This window comes from Cupressus sempervirens, chromosome 8, assembly GCF_028749045.1.
Source record: "Cupressus sempervirens isolate cs-2001-9-10 chromosome 8, ASM2874904v1, whole genome shotgun sequence".
Taxonomy (NCBI): Eukaryota; Viridiplantae; Streptophyta; class Pinopsida; order Cupressales; family Cupressaceae; genus Cupressus; species Cupressus sempervirens.
This window is the reverse complement of record NC_143125.1, coordinates 447,557,036-447,584,904: the sequence shown is the minus strand read 5'-3', so window position 1 is coordinate 447,584,904 and position 27,869 is coordinate 447,557,036. Positions and strand designations below refer to the sequence as shown.

At 38.7% G+C, this 27,869-nt stretch overlaps 4 protein-coding genes across 4 annotated transcripts in view; 3 read left to right on the top strand and 1 right to left on the bottom strand.

Moving 5' to 3' along the window:
- The window catches only part of LOC149543139 (putative mitochondrial adenine nucleotide transporter BTL3), a 99,827-nt gene that overhangs the window by 34,529 nt on the left and 37,429 nt on the right, over nt 1-27,869 (bottom strand). The window lies entirely within an intron of this gene.
- On the top strand, nt 440-1,021 carry LOC149543142 (uncharacterized). Its single transcript, XM_089796533.1, has 2 exons — nt 440-641; nt 781-1,021. The coding sequence occupies exons 1-2, from the start codon at nt 496-498 to the stop codon at nt 1,019-1,021; spliced, it is 387 nt and encodes a 128-aa protein (XP_089652659.1). The 5' UTR covers nt 440-495.
- LOC149543141 (uncharacterized) lies at nt 1,018-2,003 on the top strand. The gene is made up of 2 exons (XM_089798041.1): nt 1,018-1,281; nt 1,430-2,003. The coding sequence occupies exons 1-2, from the start codon at nt 1,137-1,139 to the stop codon at nt 1,855-1,857; spliced, it is 573 nt and encodes a 190-aa protein (XP_089654167.1). The 5' UTR covers nt 1,018-1,136; the 3' UTR covers nt 1,858-2,003.
- LOC149543140 (uncharacterized) lies at nt 2,015-3,280 on the top strand. Its single transcript, XM_089798040.1, has 2 exons — nt 2,015-2,373; nt 2,509-3,280. Exons 1-2 carry the CDS (start codon nt 2,022-2,024, stop codon nt 3,087-3,089), a joined length of 933 nt encoding a protein of 310 aa, XP_089654166.1. The 5' UTR covers nt 2,015-2,021; the 3' UTR covers nt 3,090-3,280.

Genomic DNA, 27,869 nt, shown 5'->3' with positions numbered 1-27,869 from the left:
CATTTTCCAATTTCCACAATGGGTAAAAAAGATGAATGCTGGAAATATAATGAAGAGTTTCCTGGGAGAACCAAATATCAAACAAAATGTATATTTTGCAAAGAAAAAATAAATTCGGGAGGTATCTATAGATTGAAATACCACATTGCTGGCATACCTGGCCATGATGTCACAGTTTGCACTCAACAAACCGCTGAGGCAAAACGCTCTTGTTTAGTGGCATTAGAAAAAATTGAACAAGACAAGTTGACTAAGAAAATGCAACTTGAAGGGTTAAGAGGTATTGGCTCCCGTGCTCCCACATCCGCAACCGCATCTACATCTGCAAGTGCATCTGCATCAGCTTCCGCATCCGTAGGTTGTGGTGGGGAGGGTTCTTCTAGGCCTCCTTTTCATCCTGGTGCTAGTGCTCATGTGAGTGTTAGTGGTAGCCGGTCTCATACTGAGACAGAGTCCAACACCAACCTATTGCGGCCTAGAGTGCGGAAAAGCAGAATGGATAGTTACTTTGTGCCCCGCACTACTCCTGGCTCCCAACCCACGCTTGAGGGCATGGGTTTGAACAAGGAGATTCATGATGCTGCCAGAAAAGAGATTTGCAAATTCTGGTACTTTTGCAACATTCCATTTATTGCAGCCAGGTAATTGATTCTTTTTTCTTTGTTATCTTCAAAGTTAAAGTTAAAAGTAAAAGTAAAACTTTAATTATATCTACTTGTTTTATGATTTTAGTTTTTGACATCTAAATTTCTAATCAATATCATTATCTATTTGTGACAGGACTCCTTATTGGCAGAACATGATAGATGCAGTTGCCATTTGTGGTCCGGGGTTTAAAGTCCCAACTGAGGCTGAGTTGAGTGGATACCTCCTGGAGGAAATGGTTGAGGATATGAGGCATGAGCTTGAGGACAACCGAAAGGAGTGGATCGAAAAGGGTTGCACCATCATGACTGATGGTTGGACAGATAGGAGGGGAAGAACACTCCTCAATTTTCTTGTATCCTGTCGAGGTGATTGATCATTCTACTTTCCTACATACATAATTTTGAATCGTGATTGACTATTTCAAATTTTGATTTGTTGATTGCTAATAGTAATTATAATTCGTTGTTTTGTTACTTGTAGGATATACCATGTTCCTCAAATCCATTGATGCTTCTGCTCATGTAAAAAACGCCACATACTTATGTGAGGTTATTGAGGAAGTTATAGCAGAGGTGGGGGAACAACATGTGGTGCAAATGGTGACGGATAATGCAGCAAGTTATGTTGCTGCAGGTAAACTTTTAACTTTTTAAGTTTTGAAAATAAATTTATTTGAATTTTGAACTTTTTCTAATTCTAACTTAGAATTTCTAAGTTTCCTAAGTTCTAAGTTCTAACATGTTTGAAATTTGAATTTCTAATTATCTTAAAATTGTTGTAGGCAAACTTTTGATGGAGAGGCACCCCACCATATTTTGGTCCCCTTGTGCAGCACACTGCCTTGACCTCATGTTGGAGGAAATTGGCAAACTTGAGTGGGTCAAGTCATGTGTGGAAAGGGCAAAAAACATATGTAAGTTTATTTATAATCATTCATTTGTCCTTAGCACAATGAGGAAGTACACAGGAGACAAAGAGTTAGCTCGTCCAGGGATCACGAGGTTTGCCTCGAATTTCATCACCTTGCAGTCCTTGTTGACATCAAGGGATGATTTGAGGAGCATGTTTGTTGGGCGGGAGTGGATTTCATCTTCCTATGCTACGACCACTGCAGGGATAGATGTGGTGGATTGCATATTTGATGATGATGGTTTTTGGAAACCTGCTAGAGAAATACTTAAGGTAATTTTATTGCAATTTAACATTTAATATTTTACAGTTTACTATGCTAATTGTTTAATGATTTAGTTTTACCTTATATTATTGAATTATTCTATGTTTAAGTTTTGACTCAAATTTTTGTTTTACTTTATATGTAGGCCACTAAGCCTCTTGTATCTCTCCTACGAACTGCTGATGGGGAGAAACCCTCTATGGGCTACATATATGAGGGCATGGATAGGGCCAAGGAGGCCATTAGAGCTCAGTATGCAGGAGTGCAGGAGAAGTATGCCCCTATTTGGGACATCATTGATAGGAGATGGCAGAATCAGCTCCACAGACCCATCCATGCAGCAGCTTACTTTTTGAATTCGGCATTTCGTTTCCGTCCTGACTTCAAGGCGGATGAGGAGGTTCTCACCGGATTATATACAGTGATCCAGAGGTTGAGTACTGATGAGGATAGCAGTGCTGCAATTATTGAGCTTGATAAGTTCAATAATAAAGAAGGGCCACTTTTCTCTAGCAGGGTAGCCATAGATGCTCGGGAAACAATACAGCCAGGTAAAAATTAAATAATATATTCAATGTTCATGAATCTAGATTCTAAACTTAAAGTTGATTATGTAATTTTAGAGTTTAACTTGTAATTTGTAATTTGTAAATGAGACTAATTATTTTTATTTTCCCTTATTTCAGATAGATGGTGGCAAATGTTTGGGGCCACAACCCCAAAACTTCAAAAAATTGCCATTCGTATTCTGAGTCAGCCAAGCAGCGCTTCTGGATGTGAGCGCAGTTGGTCCATGTTCGAGCACATCCACTCGAAGAGGAGAAACAGGTTGACAGTGCAGAGGTTGAATGATCTTGTCTTCGTTCATTACAACCTCCGTCTTAGGATCAGACAGATTTTGGGCACTGACTCCTCTCCGATCATTCTGGAGGAGATTGATCCAGAATCAGAGTGGCTCACAGAGGTTGTAGATCCAGTCTTCACTGAGGAAGACCGTGCGTGGATTGACCAGGTGGATATAGAGGCTGAGGCAGCTAGAGCACGTTCTTCAGGCATTGATAGACGCACACGTGCACGCACAGACACAGGCCCTAGCGACATTCGTGAGCCCATCTTATATGCGGGAGATATGACTCGACAGTCCTCTAGGACCTACATTAGACGCCTTGCTACTAGGCAGACTGGATACTCAGAGGCTGAGGCTGAGGCTGTAGCCGAGCTTGAGGATGATGTTGAGGATGATGATGACTATGAGCCTGAGGCTTGAGCTGGAGCCTTGTTTTTATATTTTGTTTACAGATATTGATACTGAATCATTGATAGACATATGTTTCAAAGTTTCAAACTTTCATGGATCTTCATCTTAGATTCTTACATAAATTTATGATTTGATGTCTTATGGATCATCTTACATACATTCTATGATTTAAATCATTATGATCATTTGATTTCTATTTACTTCAGCTAGCCTACAATTTACATTTTAGAATCTTAGATAACATAGTTACGTATATGATGGATTTTATGTTTCATGTTTATGTATGTTAAGTTTTAACTTCTATTTGATGATGTTATAGTGTGCTTAAGTTATATTCAATAAAGGGTGCATGAAATAAGTTTTAAATTGTTAAAATCTTTAAATTTAAAGGGTTTTTTCAAATTTGCCGATTCATCGCCGATTCATTGCCAATTCATTGCCGATTCACGATTCGATTCGGCCTTGCCGATTCCGATCCGATTCCGATTCACGTTTCTATGGTTAATAGAGAGGGGCCCTTGATATTTTCAGTAAGGTCACAATGATTAACTCCTTGGTTCGGGCGGAATTGAGAAATAATGATTATATGGGGAGTTATGTTATTTTAATTATTAACAAAGTGAGTACCTTAATAATTATTATTTATAAAGTTAAAAAGTCACTTATACTCAATGGGGTTATGACCCTTCATTTAAGTGAATTAGAGGACAATTAATGGATTATATTTTGGAGGCCAAAATATTATAGTATTTTATAAAGTTAACGTGCGCACAAGTTATATTATTTTAAATGATATTAAAGGGCATTTATAATCCATAAAGATGAGTGCCTGAGTCTGAAGACTTATTATAATGTTTTATTTAATACGTAAAGTGGATTTAAATGCTATAAGGAGGTTGGAGTTATAAAAGCATATCAAAAAGAAAATCAACCTCATTATTGATGTTTATTTGTCTTTGCAAATTTGGTGTCTTTGGAGTTTGTGCAATTGAAACAAGGATTTCAGCTATACTAACTAGGGCATTGAAGATTATTTAATTTTCTTTTTTTTTTTTGCAGTTTTGAGGTTGTGAGAGATCAACTGAATTATTGCTTTGGAGGAATTCATACGGGAGTTTATTTATACTTCAGTTGGAGAAATACATCAATGGTTTGAAGGTTTCTAAAGCTTCATTAATTGCATACCTAAATATACAACATTGGCTTCCATTCATACCAGATTTCAAGCATCAAATTGCAGCTAAAGTCCAACGTCTCACACAAATTTCTAAGGGCTTTGTTTTCCAGGCGGCTACATACAGGATCTTATTTGGCATTTAATATTAGTCTTAACTTACTCCAGCAATACCATGTGTTCGCCCAGTAACCTAGGCATTGGAATTTGTTGGATCATTTATTGTTGTTTCATAATTCCTGGATGCTGATAATCATTTCCAGATTTTGCCGAAGTCTTCAATATTACTTTCAGGTATGAACATTGATGTCAAGAAGCATCTTTGATCATGTATTGAACATTAAATAATATTGCAGCCATTGTTTTGCCAGTCATTGTATTTAAATAGAAACTTCTATATATTATTCTTGCCTGGAAACTTCATTTTATCTATTAAAATTGCGAAACTTTAAAAAAGCAAGCAAAAACACAAACATTTGTAAGTTATTAAATTGGATAACCCTTGGGGATAAGCATAGTGGTATCAAAGTGGTTTCCTGCAATCCTGATGGCTTTGGAAATCATTGAGCTCACATGTTTAATCATTCGAGCTAAGTTGCCAGTTTGAATTCTGGGATGGATTTGAATTCAGATTTGTGGGTACAAGCAAAAAAAGACTCCCATTTGGGTTCGCAGACGGGGGGGGGTTCATGAGTATATGTATACAAAAAAATAAGAGAAACATGCATAATTGCAAAATTAAGTCATTTCACAATATAAATATATGTTGCTTGATCGTTGATCAATGGAAAATGTCAAAGATAAACATTAAATACTAGCTCATTAATCTATGTTCATGGTTGTAAACAAAATCGTACAATGAATTACTAAATTGCAAAGTGAAATTTCAAAATATAGACAAGTTCATCAAATAACAAAGTCAGAAGCATAATGATAAATGAAATTGAAAATCATAATGACAAGTGTTTAATAGTTTATCAATGATCATAGTAACAATGTCCTTCAAGGGTCTATTCCTTGAAGTTTACTTACTTGAGGTCACGGGTTTGACTCTCCTTCGTAGTGGAGAAAGGTTGTAGGCCAATTTCTCTTATGGGACTTTCGTGCCAAGTACTTGCTCCACTGGCCTGGGGTATAAGACAGGACTTTTCCCCCAAAGTTTTTAAGACCTTCCACAATTCTAGTCAATTTAAAATTTGCAAATTGCTCTTTAAGAATCAAGGCATACACTAGCGATGGTGACCTGCATTCCATTAATTCAAGAATCAATCCTGTGATTTGTTCAATTCTTCTTTTCAAGACTTCATTCTGGTCTAAACTCTGTTTCAAATGATATCTTTGTTCATTGATAACATGTTTTAATTTTTGATAAACAATCATTGGGATCGATGGTGCGCGAGGAGGGAGCGAGTGTTGGAGTGGGAATTGGAGAGATTGGAAATTTGAATTAAGCAACTAGGAGGATCTAGAGCAGAGAAGGTTTTTGGGGACGACCAAGAGGAGGAAGGCTAGGGGAATATTGTTCCCTCGAGAAATGAGGGCCCACGTGAATCACAACAGGCCCCAAGAAAGGAGGTTTTGGACACTGGAAGGACTTTGCTAGGCTTGCAAAATGAGCGGAGGGTCCCTGACTCGGGTTCGAAAGGGAAATGGTCTTCTCTCTTTGGGATTAAACCAACAGGTAAGTCTTCTTTCCCAAAGACCAAAGACATCTCGGGCAAAGAAAAGGGTATGTTCGCTATTGAAATTCCTAACGAACTAGTAGACCATAACATTGCTTCATTGGCGTCCTCTCTGGTTGGGAAGTTCTTTGGCCCGAGGCCGAATATTGATATTGTGAGGACCTTTGTGAGAAACAAATGGGAACTGAAAGGGCTTGTGGAGATAGCGGCTATGGCTAAGGGTTTCCTCTCTTTTGAGTTCTCTTGTATGGAGGATCTCATGTAATAACCACCCCCTTTTTGTTTTTTGAAGAGACTTGCAAACTAATAAGTATTATCAATTAGAGTGTCATTTTCAACATGGCATTTTGACAAACACTTAACAACATACAACAATAAATATGCAAAGTCTAGAACCTCCGTATTTGCTGATAAAATATTGATTTTGCAATAGAAATGTTTACATACACTTGCCTTATAGGCTGCAGCAAATATTCAGACTGGTATTTAACAATTACAATGCCTAAAATGAACAGTATGATGGAAGGAACTTGGAAGTAGTGATCTGCAAATGAAATGACAACATCCCAACTTTTAACCGGCAAGGGTGGGCAAGAAAACTCAATGCAACATTGTTCACGCACTGTAGCAAAACACTGTTCATGTGCACTATAGCAATAGCACTATTCACGCACACTGTAGCAAAATCACTATTCACTAGCATTGTAGCAAAAACACTATTCATGCGCACTGTAGCAAAATTACTATTCACGAGCACTGTAGCAAACACTATTCATGGCTGCATAACCTAAACTTCAAAGCTCTTCAATCATGTGTAAAATCACCTATGAATCCCACTGTGTTTCCTAAATGAAAACACTCAATAATCCTCCTAACTGTGTCTTTCAACAACGAAGAGAATGCTAGCAAAGAGGGGTTTTGTCCTCCAAGCTCAACAATTAGATTTCCTAGAAATCCAATAGCATAATAATAATATCATCCAAGCATGCCCCAACTCGTTCGAGCCAAGAGAATATAAAGCCCCCCAAGAAGTCGACTTCATTTGCAAGAGCAATGTAGGATAAATGGGAAATACCTTTTTAAAACAACTTTATAATAAAGTGACTTAATTGATAAGTCTTTTATTAAATTATCACTTTATAATAAAGTAAATTAACTTCGGCGTTAAAATCACATAAGAGACAAACTCAAAATACCATGTATGATAGCTCATCGGAAAGAGCTCAACCAAATCTACCAAGCTAAACACCTAAAATTTCCATATCACTTGACTCTCATTGACTTACTAAAGTTAGTAACCCCTAAAAATATTGCCAAATGAGCTCCCTAACCACTTCATTAGCCTATGGAAGCTCCTGTCATAAGCTAATCTATTGACCCTGATGGTCACATTAAGTAGGGGACATTACATCTCACGAGGATTCTATGTGCTAGACCCTGATCTTTTGGACGCTTGACACTAGCACTGCAAAAATGGACTTCAAAGTTGGACCTTAATGATTCTTTCTTTGTCCAAGCTCCTGTTTGGGTCCATCTACCAGAACTTCCAATGGAATTTTGGTATGAGGATGTTTTCGATGGAATAGCTAAACCCTTTGGAGAACTCTTATCCATTGACCCTATTACGGTGGCGAGGAGTCGATTAACTTACGCAAGAATATGCATTGGAGTGAGGATAGAGATATGCCGGAAGTGGTGTACCTACACTCAAAGCTGGGCACCCATATTCAAAAGTTGGATTTTGAAAGTGTGCCATTTGCATGTTTCCATTATAAGTTGGGCCATGTGGCTAAGATTTTCCCTAGGGTCTTGGAGGAGAAAGCTAGAAAATAGAACTAGAATAAGATCAGGGCAAAGGGAATAACAAAGAACAGTATCGAAAGTTCAAAAGACAGAGAGAAAGTGTGGAAACAAAAGGGAATTACTAATAAAGATTCAGGTCTAGAGCAGCAGCAGGAGGTACCGATGGCTGCTCCTACTTTGGTGGTAGAGGAAGGCCTAGAGATAGAACCAACATGTACCAAAACTATTTGTGAGGAATCACAAAGGTCAGTATCTAAGAAGTAGAGGATGGCGGCTGGGTCAGAGGATCTAGAAAATTTGAAGCAGTCATCCCCTAAGGGGGAAGTTATCCAAAAGGTCCAACCTGGAAAGGAGAGTCCTGAACCAGTAGTAGGAAAGGAAATTCTTTATGCTCCCAAGATCTAAGTCAGGGAGGAAAAGGAGGTAGCTCTCTCAGGCGAGGTAATACTCAATGGAGGCAATAATCTCAGTATGGGGATTGCCTCTCCAGGGAAGATTTCTAGAGTGGTGGAAATGGTTAGATCCTCTTCTCTAGGGCAACTTATACATATGGAGGCTCTGTTTGCGATATGTATTGATGAAATCCAAGGGAAATGGACATCTATAACTAAGAAAAAGAATAGTCGGAACCCTTCTCCAGTGTCCCCAGCTGCAACAAGAAGCAGAGCTAAGGCTAATGTTGGAGCAAGACCTAAGACTCCTGGAAGGAATAGTAATAGTTAGAACAAGAACGAGAAGACTAGAAGGAACCTAACAGATGGGAGCCAAAGGACCATCCCAGAGATCTGCTTCACAAAGAAGAAATAAAGGTCCTATTCTAGAATGTAAGGGGGCTAAATGGAGCCCACAAACAAGAGGTTATCAAAAATATGATTAGGGATCACAAGCCTGACTTTTTCCTTATTCAGGAAACTAAAATGAGAAAGAAGGTAGTGGCAAGAATCTCTTTTAGTAGTAGTATGGAGCGCTCTGCAAAAAATTCAGAAGGAGCTTTGGGAGGTCTATTTACCCTTTGTAGCTCTTATCTCATTAAGTCTCAAGTTGTTTACGGCGAAGGTAATATTCTCCTCATTCATGTTGAAAATATTAAAAACAAAGAAGCTTGGTTTTTGCTGAATGCATATGCTCCTAGCACTAAGAATGGTAGGAAGAATTATTGGGTTAAAATTAAGAATGTTTTATAAAGATTCCAAGTAGAAATGTGTATTATTATGGGGGACTTCAACACCCCCTTAAGGGAGGATGAAAAGCATGGAGGTTTGCCACTGGATCTAGACAGTCGGATGGACCTCTCAGATTTTATCAATGATTTGGCCTATCTTGATGTTGATCTTCAGGGAGGTCTCTTCACTTGGTGTAACAGAAGGGTGGGAAGAGATTATATTCAAGTTCGCTTGGACAAGGCTCTTATCTCCTTAGACTGGATGTCTTCTTATTTTTGCAATCTATTGTTAATAGCCAAGGCTGGTTCGGATCACTAACCCATTTCTCTTTTTAGATCCTATTGATATCAAATGTAACTTCCCTTTTAGATTCGAGAAAATGTGGACTTCTCACTCGGATATTAGGCCCCGTATCTCAGAATGATGGAATATCCAAATTGACGGATTTGCTATGGTCAAGGTGGCTAAGAAACTGAGAAATGTGAAGTTTAATGTTGGAAAGTGGGACAAGTCAGATTTTTGGTAATATCTTTCACTCCAAAGCTCGGATCTCGGAGAACCTAGGTATCATTCAAGATGTTATTCAAAAGGAGGGGTATAATGAGGAGAGGATGGAGGTGGAGAAATCTATCTTGTCTGAGCTTCACAATGTCATTAGTCAAGAAGAGACCTATTGGAAATAGAGGTCGACGGTTGTCTGGTTGAAAGAGGGGGACAGGAATACTAGGTTCTTCCACACCTCTTCCTTGAAGCACAGAGTCCATAATAGAATTAGCAACATCAAGAAGGAAGAAGAGGTTTTCGAAGAAGAAGATGAAATAGTTGGTGAGGCTATTTCTTTCTTCACTAATCTACTTGTAAAAGACCCAAATTTGAATGAACAAGATCAGTTGGAAATCATATCTAACATTTTAGCTTTGATCCAACCTAAGGAGAATGAGATGATTGGGGCTGTGTAATGGGAACCCCTGAATTCCCAAAAAAACTAAACCAACTGCTGAAAGGAATTATGTCAAACAATTTGCATTCAACTTCTTATTTCTCTATTTAATGTTTAAACCCCTTATAACTTCGGAAATCAAACGTTTATTTGTTTGTTGTGTTTTGTGCATGGAATAGGAATCATACAACATAATCAAGAAAGAAACTACAATAATATGCAAGTGGACAATAAATTGCTGCCAATAAAATATTATTTTCAGAATTTAATTAAATCAAATACATGGCAGATTATCAACTCACTAATTACTCCAATATCATTTGCATAATACTCCAGCCCATGCTTTCGAACTTTCTGCTACAGTGACGTGAATAGTACCATAGTGCCGCATGAATAGTGCTGCTACAGTACTTTGCCTTTCAAACAGTCCATTACCTTCATAAAATCATTACCTCAAAATGGCATAAGCATTGGACAAGTAGAGAAGAAGATATGAGCAAAATATCAAATCTGCCTGTAGCTAGAAATGCAACCAAACTGCCTAATAGTGAAGCTGATAGCAATGGATTCCAAAGGCCAAACACAAAGGGAATGACGTCTAGAATGTCGCAACAGAGAATAGACATCCTCTAATGCCAAGAATGGATCTACAACTGACATACCAATTTCTTCTCATATTCAACATGCCAAACAAGGGCCACAAGCTCTCCTTTTTATTTCTACTTCATAGGGTCGACCCACTTTTTACAAGAAATGTGGGATGAAGTGTTCTAAAATAAAATAAAATAAAATAACACCTTATGTCTCCCTTGGGCTTCCCAACACACAACCCAACATGAATAAAATTAAAGTAGCACTTTATTATTTTCACATTTAATTTAAATGTTACTTTAACAAACTTCAAGCATTAAAATAAAATAGTAATTGGGCTCAGAATAATATGAGTGATAACTCGTTCAAAAGCTCTCATTGAGGAGCATCAAACCCAATCACTAATTCTAACATTGCCCATGCCCTGCTAACAACACCATGTAAATCAACTTCGTTTTGGCCCGAACTAGAAATGACTAGACCAAAACATCTCAGGATCCCACTAACCTCTTCATTAGCCTTCAGGACCACGTAGAAATAGGCTAACGGTCACACAACTGGACAACTGCTAAAGTGAGGACATTACAGTCCACCCCCCTTGAAATTGCTCGTCCTCAGGCAATCTCAATCTTGTTTGCTGTAACACCTACTCAGTCTCCCAAGAAGCATCCTCCTCTGGCAGGTCTCTTTGTCTGACTATATATTCTTTAACCACCCTATTCCACAGAGTCCTCTCCTTGGTATCCAGAATAGCCTTAAGAATCAATACGAGCTTCCCCTCCTCATCCAATGGTGGCAAATCTGCAGAAGGCACAACTCTCTGACCAATGGCTTTCTTAAGCCTTGAAACATGAAACACATTATGCACCCGACTGCCCTATGGAAGCTCAATCTCGTAGGCAACCTCGCCCACCCTACGAATCACTCTGTAGGGACCATAAAATCTAGGCTTCAACTTCTTTGCTCCGCTCTTCTTGAGTGATGACTGTCTGTATGGTTGTAGCCTCAAGTAAACCATATCCCCAACCTCAAAGCTGCGCTCTATCCAATGTTGATCAGCATACAATTTATGCTAATTCTGGGCTTCTTGTATATTCTCCCTGAGCACCCTCAAAATATCCTAACTATCCTGCAAGAAGTCTTTGACTTTGGGCACTCTACTATCACCCAAAACCAAATCCATGAAGCTAGGTGCTTCATAACCATACAGTGCCATGAATGGAGTCATCTTGATAGGCATCCGATAAGTGGTGTTATAACAGTACTCTCCCATATGTAGCCATTTGACCCAAGCTCTCTACTGTTCAGTCACATACTTCCTCAAATATCCTTTCACCCATTTATTAACAATCTCTGTCTTCCCATTTGTTTACGGATGATAACTAGTGCTAGGTGTAAGATCTGTGCCACACAACCCAAAAAAATTCCTACCAAAAAGCACTCATAAATATACTATCCCAATCACTGACAATGAAACTAGGTAGCCCATGTAACTTGAATATCTCTCTGAAAAAAAGATCGGCCACCTGTGCTTCTGTGTAGGTGGATGGAATAGCAAAGAAGTGAGCAAACTTCATCAGTCAATCAACTACCACATAGATACAATCTCTTCCTTGTACTCATGGTAACCCGGTGATGAAGTCCATAGAAATACTTTCCTATTTCCCATCCGGTGGGCAAAGGCTATAACAACCCTACTTGATATGTGTGCTCTCCCTTATTTTGCTGACAAACTGCACATTCCTTGACATGCTTTTGAATATCATCCTTGAGCCCTTTCCATGTGAACCGCTCATGGATTTTCCTGTAGGTCTTGAAGACCCCTGGATGTCCAGCTATAGGTGCATCATGAAATGTCTTCAATATTACCTCCTAAACTGTGATGAAGGAATCAAATATATCCTACCCTGGAACTTGATCAATCTATCCATCACCACATAATGATCATCCTGTATGGTGCCTGCAATCACTCCAGAAGCCCAAGTGTCCCTCACATACTCTACTATAATCTTATTTCTCCAATCTCCTATAATCTCGGCTAGAGCACAAATATGAGGTCTTCTGGATAAAGCATCTGCCACCACATTCTTCTTACCTTTGACAAACTCAATGTCAAAGTCATAAGCTTGCAACTTCGTAATCCACTTCTAGCTAATGAAGTATTTGATGTTGTTGTGATCAATCTTGATAACAAACTTCCCCCCAATTAGGTGTTGGTTCCCAAAATCGCAGATTGAAAATCCAAGAGCTTACCACTTCTCAATCAGTTCTGGCCAACGAATGGGAATACTTCTTGATTCCCCTACACTTCAAGCTCCGCTACACCCAGGCAGGTAAACCTTCACCTCAAATGTTGAATGTCTGGTTCAAAGTTTTTCTATAGAAAATTTAAACTTCTCGAGTTCTCTGGCTGGCAAAATCCTCAAACTCAATTAAAATGAAAACTTGATGCTGGATAATAGTTGAATGTTTTGTATTATTGAATAATGATTAATTTGATGCTTGTAAAAGGAATATATAGATTTTCTGACTTGAATAATAAAAGACCAGTGCCTTTGCTCATCCGGGCAATTGAGTCAACTTCAGTGAATTTTCACGTACAACTTTATAATGATTTACACACTTATACTGCCAACAATTAAATAATCAAGATGCGACAAATCAAATATTTATGCAATCTTAAATTAGCCCAGATTGAACTTTAACTCCTCTGGTAGGGAGACAAACTAGACACAGATGCGAAAACAATTAAATATTTCACACTATCTGTGATGATCGAATTAAAATACCAAATGACCATGTCCACTTATCTGCCATTTAAATTGTATACAAAATTCCAGAAGATAATTACAAAGGACAATTCACTTGCAGTTTAAATCTCCATGCCTTTAATAATAAACAAAGAACATTTTATTTTATTATAAAAATAAAATAACAGAATTTATATTATAAAGTCATAATAAACTCCTTATCCCTCTGTACAAGTAATATAAAATAATTTCTCCTGAATATGAATGTTTTTCCAAATATATTTTTGTCTTCAACTTCTAACTTTCATTTATACCCTCCTAATACCTTTGGATGTAACTTTTCAAATAAAAAGTCATAAATCACACCCTTTGAAATTAAATTATTACTACATAAATAAATAATCATCGAGAATGATTATTTTTGTTATCTAATTAACCATATCAATGCCTCCTAAATACTCCCAATTAATTTTTGTAACTTAAAAGTTTGCTCAAATCATATAATGATTTTCTAGGCAATGATCGAGATTCATCTCACAAATGAAATCTCTTATGTTGTGTTGGCATTCAACATGAATTGTGTCGCAGCAGTATCCATCTTGCAAGAATGTCTTCAATTTCTACAAACTCCTACACGTCCTCCTGGCATCATTCTTCCTGGCATCGTGTCTAATTGTTGCGTCATCATAGCTATGACATGAATTCCATCCTAGCACTCGGGCCTCCTTCAATATCAATTATTTACGGCATCATTCGAATGTCTTCATTATTAATAGCTTTTGTTGTTTGTTCAAACATAGCCCACCGCTGCATATGTTGCTCGTCAATGGGTCCAGTGCTTCGTACGCAAGTTGGAAGTCTTCTCACATATATTACCTTCAGCCCTTATGAATTCAATGTCAACATGATTAACTTATCTCATATATTGGGATATTTATCAATGCTGGTTATCATTCTTTACTTCTTTTACCGCAGGCTATTTCCATTAGTTTCAATGATCTCTATGAATGTCATTCCTACAAATACTTTTACGAGCATCATTCCTTGCATATTTCTTGTGTAGAAACTTAGTCTGGCCTATTAACATCATCATTTTCTATGGTGTTATTCTTCCTCAAAGCTAACGTCCTTGAATTCTATATAATATTCAATGGCACCTTGTTCCTTATCATTGATGAGAGACATGTTGCTAGTGGATAAGGTGCGAACAATACTGAATATGCTGTTGCGAGTTAGTTTTAGGCTCTATGCTTTCTATATTGGTTGTTATGTAGTTTCTCAACTGTGAAGCAAGCATCTCCAAACCTCCAGACTTCTGTCATTTTTGTATGCATCCTTCATCGGCAGCTTGAAAACTGAAAAATGTGCAGAAATGGAGGGCTAAAATTTAGAGCTCCATCACTAGGTAGGACCGAAACTTGGCTAAAGCATGCATAACGGCCAACATCTCCTGGTCATAGATGGAATAGCTCCTCTCCACTCCACGGAGCTTCCTGCTCTCAAAAGCAATGGGATGCTTCTCCTGTATCAAGACTACCTCAATCCCATCACCTAACGCATCACAATGAAGCTCAAATGGTTTTGTGAAGTCTGATAGAGCTAATACTGGACATGATAACATCACCTTCTTGAAATGATTGAAGCATCTCTGAGCTGCCCTTGTCCATACGAAGGCCCCTTTCCTAGTAAGGCCTGTCAAGGGTGCAGCAATCTGTAAAAATCCTTTAATAAATCTCCTATAAAACCTGCAAAGAACAAAGAACTCCTTAAGTTGTGTGAGGTTCGTAGGAGTAGGTCAATCAACAATAGCTCTAGTCTTTTCGGGATCTACCTGAACTCCATCTGTGCTGATGATATGCCCAAGGTATAGTAACTCGGTCAACCCAAATTCACACTTAGATTCCTTGGCATATAGTGACTCTTTCTCCAAAATGGACAATGCCATCTCAAGATGTTGTAAATGCTCCTCCCAAGTCTTACTAAAGACCAAAATGTCATCAAAGAAAATTAGGACAAATCTCCTAAGCTACCCCATGAATACCTGATTCATGCAACTTTGGAACTTAGCAGGGGCATTGGCTAGCCTAAATGGCATAACCAAAAACTCGAAGTAGCCATAGTGACACTACAAGAGCTTTCTTCTCAATTTCCTCCACCCTCATCCTAATCTAATGATACCTTGACCATAAATCAATCTTCATAAAGTAGCATGCACCATGCAGCTCATCAATCAGCTCTTCTATCCACGGGATGGGATATATGTTCTTAATGGTCTTCTTATTTAATGCTCTATAATCAATGCATATGCACATTGTTCGATCCTTCTTCTTTACCAATACTACTGCTGAAGCAAAGGGGCTCTTACTAGGTCTGATATGCCCCATCTCCAACAAATCCTTAATCGCCTTCTTTATCTCATCCTTGTATTTCTTAGGATGATGATAGGGAGTAATCATAACTGGTTTGGCTCCCTCCTCGAGCTCAATAACAAACTTTATCCCTCTGTCAGGAGGAACCCCATGCAAAATCTCGACAAAAACTTTAGCATGCCTATCAAGTATTTCCTAGATATCTAGTGGATGACTCTTCACCTGTGGTTCCTGTGAGGCTGGCATAGTGAAACATTCTACCACCCACTTTACATCATCATGTCAAAACAATCTCTGCATTCTCCTCAAGGAGATTACTCTGCAGCTCCCATCTAAAAGTCCTCTAAGTACAACAGTTTTGCCCTCGTGCTAGAACCCCATCTCCAATTTGCTAGCTTGAGTGTGAACTCAACCAATGAGGCCATCCATGTCATGCCAAGGATGACATCATAATCTCCCATGTCTACTACATAGAACTCATCCTCCAACTCATAGCCATCTCCAAATCTTATATGAAGGTTAGATATCTTCCGAGTGCATAATAATTTGTCACTGCTCACCACCATGACTCTAAACCCAACATGCTCCTCAGTCTGTAAATCTCTCTTGGCTACCAATCGTACATCTTATTTAATCATACTTTTTGCCCCTAGATACTACCCCTAACCTTAAATGTGATTGCCTTTTGAGCCTCCATTAATCGTACCAACGACTTCTCATCCTCAGGAATGTTGCTCTCCTCTATAGTGCTATCCTCATTTGAATCAGAGTGTTGATCCTCCCTCTCTGACTGTGACTCCTCTGCTGAGAAATACTCCATTTGATTTGCCTTAGCCTTGAGAGGACACTTATGAGATAAGTCCCAAGGCTCTCTACAATGAAAACATAGCTTCTTCCTCCTCAACTCATTCAAGGTGTCATTATCCAACTTATTATCCCTTTTTGGTTGAGCATCCCAGTGAAAATGATTTTTGTCCTTCTTCTTATCCTTCTTTGTATGTGAATCCCTAGGCTGAAATCTGCTCCTAAAAGAAGGTGCTAAGTCACGAGCCTTCTTAGTAACCTCCTGTAATGTAGCTGGGTCATGCCCCTTGACCCAACCCCTCAAGGGATCTCAGAGTTTGTCCATAAGCAACACTACTAACCTCCTCTCTGAAATATCTATGACCAACACAACTAACCTCTGAAATTCACAGATATAAGTCTCAACTGATCCCCATTGCTTGAGTTGTGCCAACTCCTTAAACTGTAACTCGAGATCCCTGGTATCAAATCTCTCTATGAGCCTCTCAGTGAACCCCTTGTAAGATGTGATCTGATTATGCCCCAAGGTTACCATGCCATGGTGCCACTACTCATGTGCTGGGCCACCCAAATGAATAGCCGCATACTTTATAGCCTTCTTCTCAGGCATAGGATTCAGCTGCAAGTATGTATCTACCTTCTGCACCCAAGCTCGTGTAGTCATCTTCCCTGAAGCATCACAATAAGGTAAAGAAAGTTTTCGAACTTTCTTTCTCAACTCAAAGTTTTGATTCCTCCCTCCTACTCTAGGCGTGTGTCTCATCCTCAAGTTCATATAATCTCTAAGGGAAATGTCCGCCTGAAACTCCGGTCCACTAGCCTCCCAGTCCCTTCTGAACTGATCCTCTAACTCGGTAATTTGCGGTTCGTTTACTGGTTGAACTAGATCTCTGGGTGGGAAGGTGGGTAGAAGAGGTCTCAAGCTCGCTATTCAAGCAGGGTGTGCAACATGTCTAAAGTTATCAGCCTCATTCTCATTATTGTCATGTCCATTATTACCATTAATGTTATTCTCAGGACCGTTGTTGTCTCGGCCTCCATTATTATCATTGCCCCAATTGTTATTGTTTCCATTGTTGGCATCACTTGGATTAATATCGACACCCATCTGTCTAGCCATAAGCTGCAACATCATGTCCATTCGCCTATTCTGCTCATGCTACATATGCTGCCCCTACTCTAATGTATCCAGTAATTGTCTGAACTTTACCTCCCCCTAATCTGGACTGGTATTCAAGTCTCCGCCTAATCCTATATTCCTGTCATCTCGGCCACCCATATTGCTGTCCTGATCAAAGAATATCTCCTCTATGTCTATATAACTAGATTGTTCGCTCTATAAGTCCAAAATCCTATTTTGTTTTACTCTAGTAGTGTGAAAATTATAAGGCCCCTGTCGCATGCTCAAGCATAAATGCTTAGCCTGTTTTTAATTTCTGATTTTAGTGTTTTAACATTTTGTCAAACACTTTTCCCTCTATCCGGCTATTCCAAATTCCCTATAAGACCACAAAATGGCAGGACTTACAGCTCTGGTACCACTATAATGGGCACCCCTGAATTCCCAAAAAAACTAAACCAACTGCTGAAAAGAATTATGTCAAACAATTTGCATTCAACTTCTTATTTCTCCACTTAATGTTTAAACCCCTTATAACTTTGGAAATCAAACATTTATTTTTTTGTTGTGTTTTGTGCATGGAATAGGAATCATACAACATAATCAAGAAAGAAACTACAATAGTATGCAAGTGGACAATGAACTATTGCCGATAAAATGTTATTTTCAAAATTTAATTAAATCAAATACATGAGAGATTATCAACTCACTAATTACTCCAATATCATTGGCATAATACTCCAGCCCATGCTTTTGAACTTGCTGCTACAGTGACGTGAATAGTACCGTGTGAATAATGTCGCATGAATAGTGCCACATGAATAGTGTTGCCTGAATAGTGCCAAATGAATAGTGCTACTACAGTACTTTGTCTTTCGAATAGTCCACTAACTTCGCAAAATCATTCCCTCAAAACGGCATAAGCATTAGACAAGTAGTGAAGAAGATATGAGAAAAATATCAAATCCACCTATAGCTGGAAATGCAACCAAACTACCTGATAGCAATGGATTCCAAAGGCCAAACCCCAAGGGAATGACATCTAGAATGTCGCAATAGAGAATAGATGTCCTCTAATGCCAAGAACGGATCTGCAACTCAAACACCAATTTCTTCTCATATTCAACATGTCGAACAAGGGCCACAAGCTCTTCATAGGGTTGACCCAATTTTCACAAGCAATGTGGATAAAGTGTTCTAAAATAAAATAGCACCTTATGTCTCCCTTCGGCTTCCCTTTTCCAACACACAACCCAACATGAATAATATTAAAGTAACACTTTATTATTTTCACATTTAATTTAAATGTTACTTTAATAAACTTCAGGCATCAAAATAAAATAGCAATTGGGCTCAGAATAATGAGTGATAACTCGTCAGAAAGCTCTCATCGAGGAGCATCAAACCCAATCACTAATTTTGACATCGCCCATGCCCTACTAACTTACTAAAAATAGTAAGTTTGCCCAACACCATGTGAATCAACTCTGTTCTGGCCTAAACTAGAAATGACTAGGCCAAAACATCTCAGGATCCCACTGACCTCTTCGTTAGCCTCCGAGAACACGAAGAAATAGGCTAACAGTCACACAACTGGACAACTGCTAAAGTGGGGACATTACAAGCTATTCCCTCACCTCAGGAAGTGGAACAAGCTATTTTCTCTCTAGCAACAGAAAAACCCCCAGGTCCGGATGGGTTCCCATCTTTTCTCTTCCAGATATTATGGAATGTGGTGCAACATGATGTAACTAAAGCGGTGCAAGAATTCTTTGGTGCTAGAAGTCCTCTCGAGGAGATTAATAGTACTTTCCTAGTGCTTATCCCTAAGGTGAAAGGGGTGAACTCTATGGACCAATGACCTATTAGCCTGTGTAACTCTTTCCATAAGATTATTTCCAAAGTGTCGGCTTCAAGGATCATCAAGGTTCTCCCCTCTATTATAGCTCCTCAACAATCTGGTTTTGTCTTGGGGCGTCAAATCTTGGATTCTATTATGACTGTCCATGAAGTGATCCACTCCTTGGAAGAAGGTAGGAGAGAAGGTTTCCTCCTAAAGCTTGACTTGTCTAACACTTATGATCATGTGGATTGGACCTTTCTCTTCAAAGTTCTTAGGGCCTTTGGGTTTAATTCAAGGGTTATCAAACTTATTGGACAATTAGTGACTACTACCTCCCTGGTTGTGCTCGTTAATGGATCTCCCTCGGGCTTTCTTAAGCCCTCTAGAGGTCTTAGACGGGATCCAATCTCCCCCATTCTCTTCATTATTTTGGCTAACTGTCTTCGTAGAATGATTTCTGCTAATAGAATTCCGGGTGCTCTGTCTGGGATTAAACCTTCTTCTAGTCCCCTAGTTTTCTCCCACCCAAAATTTGTTGATGATACTTTAATGGATGGGAGGGCCACTTTTGGTGAAGCCAGGGCAGTGAAAAAGATTTTGATCTCTTACTCTAGGGGCTCGGGGCAACTTATCAACTAGAACAAGAGTTCAGTCTTCTTCATTAATTCTCCAGCTGAGCGTCAAAGGAAGATTGCTATGATTCTGGGCTGTGATATAGAAAGTCTTCCTTCAAGCTATTTAGGCCTCCCCATGGGTTTGAGACCCCCGGATAGAGAGTCACTCTTGGCCAAGCTAGCAAGATTCAGTTGGTCAAAGCTACTCTTCAGAGCCTTCCAACCTATGCTTTGAGTCTTTTTGGGATTCCTAGCAAGTTTGCAGATCACATGGAGAAGATCCAAAGGAACTTTCTTTGGTCAGGATCAGAAGGCAACAAGCGTTTACAACCTAGTGGCTTGGGATAATGTGTCTCCCAAAACAAAATGGTGGTTTGGGGATAAGGAAATTGCGTCCTTTTAACAAAGCCTTCCAAGCTAAACAAGTTTGGAGAATCTTTTCTAGTAAAGGGGAATGGAGGGACATCATGGAAGACAAATATCTTTGTAGACCTTCAATCAGAAACTTGCTTTTTAGCAAATCGATTCTAAGGGGATCTAATATTTGGAATGGATTTCTAAGTGCAAGAGATGTTGCAAACAGTAGGGCAAAGTGGTGTGTTGGGAATGGAGAGGATACTCTTTTCTAGTAGGATAATTGGCTGATTCAGGGGCCTCTTATTGTCATTGCTGATTTTGAGAGATGGGCCTACATATGCATCCAGAGGTTTGAAAGATTTGTATCAGATTATAAACAAGACCAGGGTTGGAGGGACCTTTCTGCCATTTCAATGGACCTTAAACCCCTTATGACTATTCTTCTTTCCGTGGTTGTGAATGAGGATCAGGATAAGCTTTTTTGGGAGAATTTTTCAGATGGTACATATTCAATGGCCTCGGGGTACCAAGCTATTATGAAGCAGGATTTGAGATCGGAATGGGCTAAAGCTTGGTACCCTAGTCTTACCCCTAAAATCAACATTTTTTTCTAGCTTTTATTCCAGAACAAGATTTTAACTATTGACAACTTATGCAAGAGGGGACATCCTCTTCCTAATAGGTATGTCCTTTGCAAAGACCAAGCCGAAACGGTGGACCATCTATTTATACACTGCTCTTTCTCTAGAGAGGTCTATTCTTTTCTCACTCAAGCTTTCAGGATGGGTTGGTGTGTCCCCAACTCATCTATTGATTTTTTTAAACAATGGGAAAATTCTTGGAGGGGTGCTAGGCTCCAAACTATTAGTAAATGGGCCTTGCCTCACTTTTGGCTGGAGTATATGGAAGGAATGCAATAACCGGATCTTTAGGGATGCTAACCTAACAGCGAAAATTGTGTCCGATAAAATTCAAAATGCATTTTTTGAAAACTATATGTTTATAAAATGAACTAACCCTTTTGCAGGTGTTAATGATAGAACTATTGATTCTCGGACTAGAAGAAAGGAGTTTTCCTGGTCTTTACCCTCGAGAGGATGGCACAAAGCTAACTTTGATAGTGTGGCCAAAGGCAACCCGGGAGAGGCAGGATGTGATGGTGTGATTAGAAATAGTCATGGGCATGGGATAGCAGTGGTTACTTTCCCCCCTAGGATTTCAAACTAACCATTATGCAAAGGCTAGTGCTGCCCTTTAAACAATGGAACTGGCTAAAGATGTTGGGGTCAAATGCCTTTGGTTGGAAGGGGACTCAAATAACATTATTAAATGCCTAAAGGGAGATCACCCCCAGCATGGAGTATAAAGAATATGATAGAGGAAACGAAAAATATTTTTTTTGTCATTCGAAAAGGTCTTTGTGTCACATGTTTACCGTGAAGGTAATGTGGCTATTGATTGGATGGAAAATGAGGTAGTAAGGAGGGACACGTCACAAAAATGGACAAGTGGAGAGGTTTTTCCGATGGATGCAAAAAAGCATTATTGAACTGGAAAGGATTCAAGGGAAAACGAGAAACTAAGTGCAATTATGGTAGTAAATGTTGAAAATCTGATGTATAAAGTAAGGAGGATTTGGCATGAGCCAATCCAGAGGTATCATAATTGGGGGGTTTATTGGCATGTTTTATGGGTGATTATAAGGGCTTATAGTAATTACTACATCTTTTTCTTTTCTGAGGTCAGAGTCAAGTACAAGCTTTGGGAGAAAAACCAAGTCTCAATGCTTGAAGAAGGGAAAGCTCAGAGTTTCGGATATTCTGTTTGCAACACGGTTGGGAAGAGGCATAGAAGGGAGCCGAAGGGAGAAGTTGAGAAGTGGAAGAGGCGTTCGAAGGTGTAGGAGAAATTGAGGGAAGGAGGTATCTCGTCCTTCATTGAAAGACTTCATGGCTAGGACCCATAGATTACAGACCTAATGGTGAAGACATGGAGAGAGGAGAAGGTGAAGATTGATGGGGTGGATTTTTAGATCAATGAAGGGGTTATAGTCGAGGTGATAAACTCCCCTAACTAGGGCATTAAATTCTATAGGGACAAGAAAATTTCCTTGAGTGCAGTGAAGGATTTTGTTAAGGACTCGAAGGAAATGAAGGATCTTGTGAAGACGGGCGCCTATTATGAGTCTGCTTCTATTAAAAAGTTTTGGAGGTTTGTCCTAAGGGCAATTATTTCCTACATTACGCTCAACACCAGGTCTAATAGGATTCAAACTCACCATTTTTGTTATTCTAAATCATTTCAGGTATAGAACTAAGAGTTCCATTCCCTACTATTTGTTTTCCTCTGCTAATAAGAGTATAATGGACTATAAGAAGAAAGTGTACTCTAACCCTGCCTTCCACAAGGGTTTTTTGCTCAAAATCATGGAAGGGTTGTTGCCCAAAAGGCAGTTTCATCCGAAGAAACAGAGAGCTCCAACCTCCCGTCAGACACTAGGATATTGTAGGTATGCACTCGAAAGAAGAAGAGGAGGTGACAAAAATCATGAAGGATATGGATAAGAAGAACAAAAAAAAGCTAGGGAGAGGTTCGCAGAAAAGGATAAAGTAGGAGGAGGAATTGAAGGATGAGTATAATGATGAGGAAGAGGGGATGGACACGGATAGGGAAGACAATGTGAGAGAAGAGTGACCTAGTAAGGCTCAGGCAAGCAAGAAGGTGTAGAGCTCGGTTAAAAGGAAAAGAGGAGGGGAGAAGGAAGCTAAGAGGGCTAGCAGTAAGGGCAAGGAGAGAATTTTTAAAGCTCTAGAAGAGAGGAAGGAGGAAGAGGGCATGGTAAAAATTACGGTTTCTCTAGATGAAAAGGGTAGAAAAACTACATGGAGGAATTTCCACGCAAGTACAGCAAAGATGGGGTTTCTTAAAGAACATATTAACTCAGAGGTGCTCGAGGGAAGGGATGGAAAAATTCAGTTGGAGGAACTTATTGATCGAGGCCTAGTGATCCTTAGTGATAATGATCAGGACATGTGTTTGAACTTCCTAAACAATGCCAGAAACAGCCTCGTGGACAATTTTCGGTCCATAAAATGGATATTTCATGAAATTGAGGAAATTAAGTTCAGTCTGCAGGGACAAGAAAGGCTAGGAGGGGAGGGTGACAATGTCAAAATTGGCAAACTGAAGACCAGGGTTTTAGAGATTGAAAAAAGAGTGGAAAGAATGGAGACTACGCTTCACAGCTCAACTAATCAGAGCCTTAACATTATTAAAGGGCTAAATGATAGCATCATTCAATTGCACGGGATGATGGAGGAAAATTAAAAGGGGGAGGATAAGGAAAAAGATGGAACTAGGGTGATCAAGGAGGAGGTATCTTTGCAGGGGGAAAGCCCAAGAAAAAAAAGGAGAGTGGAAAAGAGAAAGAAGGATGAGGAGGCTTCTCAAGATGATAGCCACTCAAAGACCAACGAGGTCGAGGCCAAGGAAGAGATGGAGATAAAGAAATAGAGTTGGCTAAAGAACTTATGCCCTAATCAAGCTTCTTGGTTTTTGCTTGTTCCCTGGCTTTTGGCCTTTTGGTTTTTGCTTTCGTTTGGTGGCCAAGTATGGCCTGTTGTTATTTTTGATGCTTGTTTGCTAGACCTTAACTGTTAGTTTTATTATATTGTTAACTGGTGGGTTTCAGGAACCCCTGTAAAAAACATGTTTTACTTAATCAAAAACAATATCCTTCAAGGGTCAAATGGGTCATCAAAAAATAAGGGATCAATGGCTTCATCCCCGACTACAACTATATCTAGATCCTCATCATTAGAACTTGAACCGGTTCCACTAGCCCCAAATGTTGCTATATCATCATCATCCTCAACATCTAGCAAGGTAACTATTGGCTATTTTAGCCCCCATTCAGCCTATCACTGATAACCAATTTGATAAACTTTCAATGGGTTGGAATCTATCACACTGGGTTAACACATCAATTTGCGACTAACTTTTGGTTTATCCCTTTCTACATTGTTGTTGCATGTCCTCACTCCATTCAAATGGTGGTAATGCAGCGTTCTTTCAGGGTTAAAGTCTTGCACTGTTGTCATGTGTCCTAGCTTTCACGTCATGCATTATTTCAGTGGTAATGGAATTGTGCCACATAGTCGGATGTTAACTTTTTGTGTTTTTGCTTTTGCTCTACCATGTGTCTCCATTCCGTTCAAGCGGTGGTAATGCAGCACCTTCCAAGGTTTTAAGGCCTGAAACTGTGCCACATGGCAAGATGTTAACATTTTGTATTATCCCTTGCCACGTTTTCTTTTGCCATTTTCATGGGAAATTGTGCCAGTCAAATGTTTTGGATTTTTTTTCTACCAATAGGTGTTGTGGGCCCATGCTAGTGCCACGTTTCTCACGGTTTTGTGGCATGCATATTTTTTATGATCAGTGGACAATTTTCTTTCACATTTTTACAATACATTTTTGTTTGAGGATTGGTGAAGGTCAAGGGTTAACTTTACAGGTGTGCATAGGTGGGTTAACACTTCATGTTATCCCATCCTAATATTTTTGACAGTGGCATGATTTGATTTTTTGCGGCTAGGATACATTTCCAAAAGAGTTCCTTTAATATTAAGTGACTTTTTTGGCCTTGTATGCACGACACCAATGCATCTCCATGCTTGTTAATTATTGTAGAAATTATCTTATGTCAAAGTTATCCTTCCAACTGTCAGATGCATTCATTTTGGTTTTTCCTATCACTTCCAAGAGCAAGTTGCTTCAAAGATCGGATTTTATTCTAATATTAATTTATTGCTTCTCTGTAACTTTAACTTCAGCCTTGTTGGGGTTTGAACTTCACGTAAAATCTGAGTCATGCCTGAACTCTATAAAGGAAAAGTTTGCAAATATTTTTTGGTTTCTTATCTGGTTCTTTGTAGCAACATTATGCTTTGCAACTATAACTTCATTTTCCCTTGCACAAATACAAATTTCAACTTTTCCATTTCTTAAATTAAGTTTTATGTGCATATTTCTTGCCTTATGTTGAATGTTTCTTTTTGTCTTCCTAGTTTAGATGTTGTGTCAAATTTTCTCATGAATGCTACATTGTGAAAGTTGTTTTTTCCTTCTATCATCTCGTTAGTTCTGACAACTATCTGAGTCTTAGGATGATTAACTAGTGTTGACATATGTGTATTTGGGATTTTTATTTATGTCATGTGTATTGTAGGCAAAGATAGTAACCATGTTTCAATCTGGTACATCACTCCCTTTCCCTTTCAGCAATTTAATTTTATGCAATCCTTCACCCTTTTCCCTCAAAGTTTAGTTTAGGTGCATCTTGATTGTAACAAAGCCGACCTTCTTCGGAGATTCAACCTCAGAGCGCAAGTCCCACACTTGGAGGTTGTTTCCATGTTACACGAGGTCACCCGAGGATAAGTGGTCGAGCATGGGTGCAAACTTTTGTGTCAACAATTTTCGGCACACCTAGTGGACATAGATTCAGCTACATAAGTCTGCTAGTTAGCCAGTTTAAGATTTATTCATTGAGAATTTAGGTGTTATTCTCAGTGCTATCAACCTTTGGAGGCATTCAATCAAATACCATGGTGACTCTAAGTGCAAAATCTAATGGTTTCAAGTAGAAATTGTGTTGGTATGAATATGACGATGTTTAATCTTTTAAATGCTTTAATATGGATTCCCTTCCTACAGATGCCTCCCATCTTCCCCCATATCATGAGATTTCTCCATCTTCCCCCTTATCTTTTCCATCTCATTCAAGGTTGCAACTAACGAAAGGTATGATGGGGAATGAGCCAAAAGAATCACTCTCCAAACACCCTGCCAAAGTTACACACAAAAGCTCAACACAAATACAGAAGAACAAGCATTTATCTTTATTCCAATACAGATCTGTTGAGACAATATCCTTACAATATGTCAGCATAAGGCCTACACTAGTCATAGTCTTTACAATAGTTTTACAATGAGCGATCTTAGAAGCTCATGCTTTCAAAATCCCATTATCTCTATCTATCCTTTTTGTGCTACATACATCCTAGACCACAACATATATAGCCATCAGGACACTCAAGTCAGCTGACAAATCAAATTATCACAAAAATATAGGTCCTGCTTCAAAGGGAAATCAGTGATCTTACAAATAAGCAAACAAATGTCTACAAGTACAAGGATAGGTTTGCACGTGATCCAAGATGTCCCCAAAGCCACAGAACGTCGCTTAATCAAATGAACCTCTCCAAAGTAAATTACCACACATTACTCGATATGCTAGCAAAGATAAAGGATAACTTCCATGCGAATTACGATCAAATTCTACGAATACTGGAGAAAGGATCCACAATAGATCCATGTTAAGGAACCAACTTCGCAAAAGAAACAAATGCGAACAACAAGGATTGTCCCACGAGAAATAGATTGGAATAAAATAAAGGAAATATTTTTGGTTGATGCAAGATTGCCCAAGAACCCAAGATGCTCTTGCATCAAACACCTAGTAAAAAAAGGTTGATGTCCACATTAGGAAGTGCTGATGTTCTAAGCAGAATCATAAAGATCCAACTCAACTTGAGATATCCATGAACTGTCTTCAACTAGTTTATTCTGCCATTGAATGGGATATTCCTTGTAGTCTTTTCCTCTGGTGCTCTTCCTTACTCTAGTATCCAAGATTCGTTCAATTCCTTTTGTCTTCTTCTTAGGATAATCAAGATTATCAGCGGCCTCATCATCAAATTCAAAGTACTCATAAATGTTTGCAATGTTGAATATTGGTGTTCAAAGTATAGCTATGGTCAGATTGATTTAATTGTAAGATACAATGTTGATATAATATTATAACTATACTACATATATATTATATTATATATATATAATATATTATATATGATACATATGTTATATTGTGATTTATATTGTTAACATAAATTATCTAATAATGATTAATTTTAGAGACATGTCTCTTCATTCTTATATTTACAAGAGATTGGGATCTGCATTTGGAACACACCAATAACTACGGCAGTGTTAGTACATTTGCATCAGATCTGCAAAAACAACATGGTATCAAAGCCAAACTGCAAATGTATAAGTGAATAGCAATAGATATAAAATAATATATATAGCATACACAAAAAGAAATGAAAAGGTGAAGTGAACAGGTTATCAAAGCATAGGAAACCTACGTAGGACTGTAGAACTAACAGTGAAGGGAAAGATAATGGAAGGGATCAAAAGGGAAGGAATCAGGACAAGCTTCAAGATCGTCATTCACTGTCGAACTCACTTTGACTTCCTCTAATTGTGCACACTTATCCATCTTTGGAAGTCCTGTCATGTTATTGTTGTGCTGCAAATAAAATAACTGTAATTGATGGCATCCACTAATATCAGGAGGATCTCACACCATACTGCAAATTGCATAAATTTAATTTCTTCAACTTTCTAAGTATTGAGTAATAAAAATTGGGAAACCTTACTAAGTTGTGTTAGATCGCACAAGTGAACCTCCTCCATGATACAAAATGCAAGAACCGGTGGCTCCCTTATACCT

Bases quoted from the DNA above. Each gene is read 5' to 3' on its own strand.
- LOC149543141 (XM_089798041.1), top strand. From the start codon at position 1,137: ATGTTCCTCAAATCCATTGATGCTTCTGCTCATGTAAAAAACGCCACA. The intron at 1,282-1,429 runs GTAAACTTTTAA...AAATTGTTGTAG, and splicing joins AGCAAGTTATGTTGCTGCAG to GCAAACTTTTGATGGAGAGG.
- LOC149543140 (XM_089798040.1), top strand. From the start codon at position 2,022: ATGGGCTACATATATGAGGGCATGGATAGGGCCAAGGAGGCCATTAGA. The intron at 2,374-2,508 runs GTAAAAATTAAA...CCCTTATTTCAG, and splicing joins TCGGGAAACAATACAGCCAG to ATAGATGGTGGCAAATGTTT.
- LOC149543142 (XM_089796533.1), top strand. From the start codon at position 496: ATGGATAGTTACTTTGTGCCCCGCACTACTCCTGGCTCCCAACCCACG. The intron at 642-780 runs GTAATTGATTCT...TATTTGTGACAG, and splicing joins ATTCCATTTATTGCAGCCAG to GACTCCTTATTGGCAGAACA.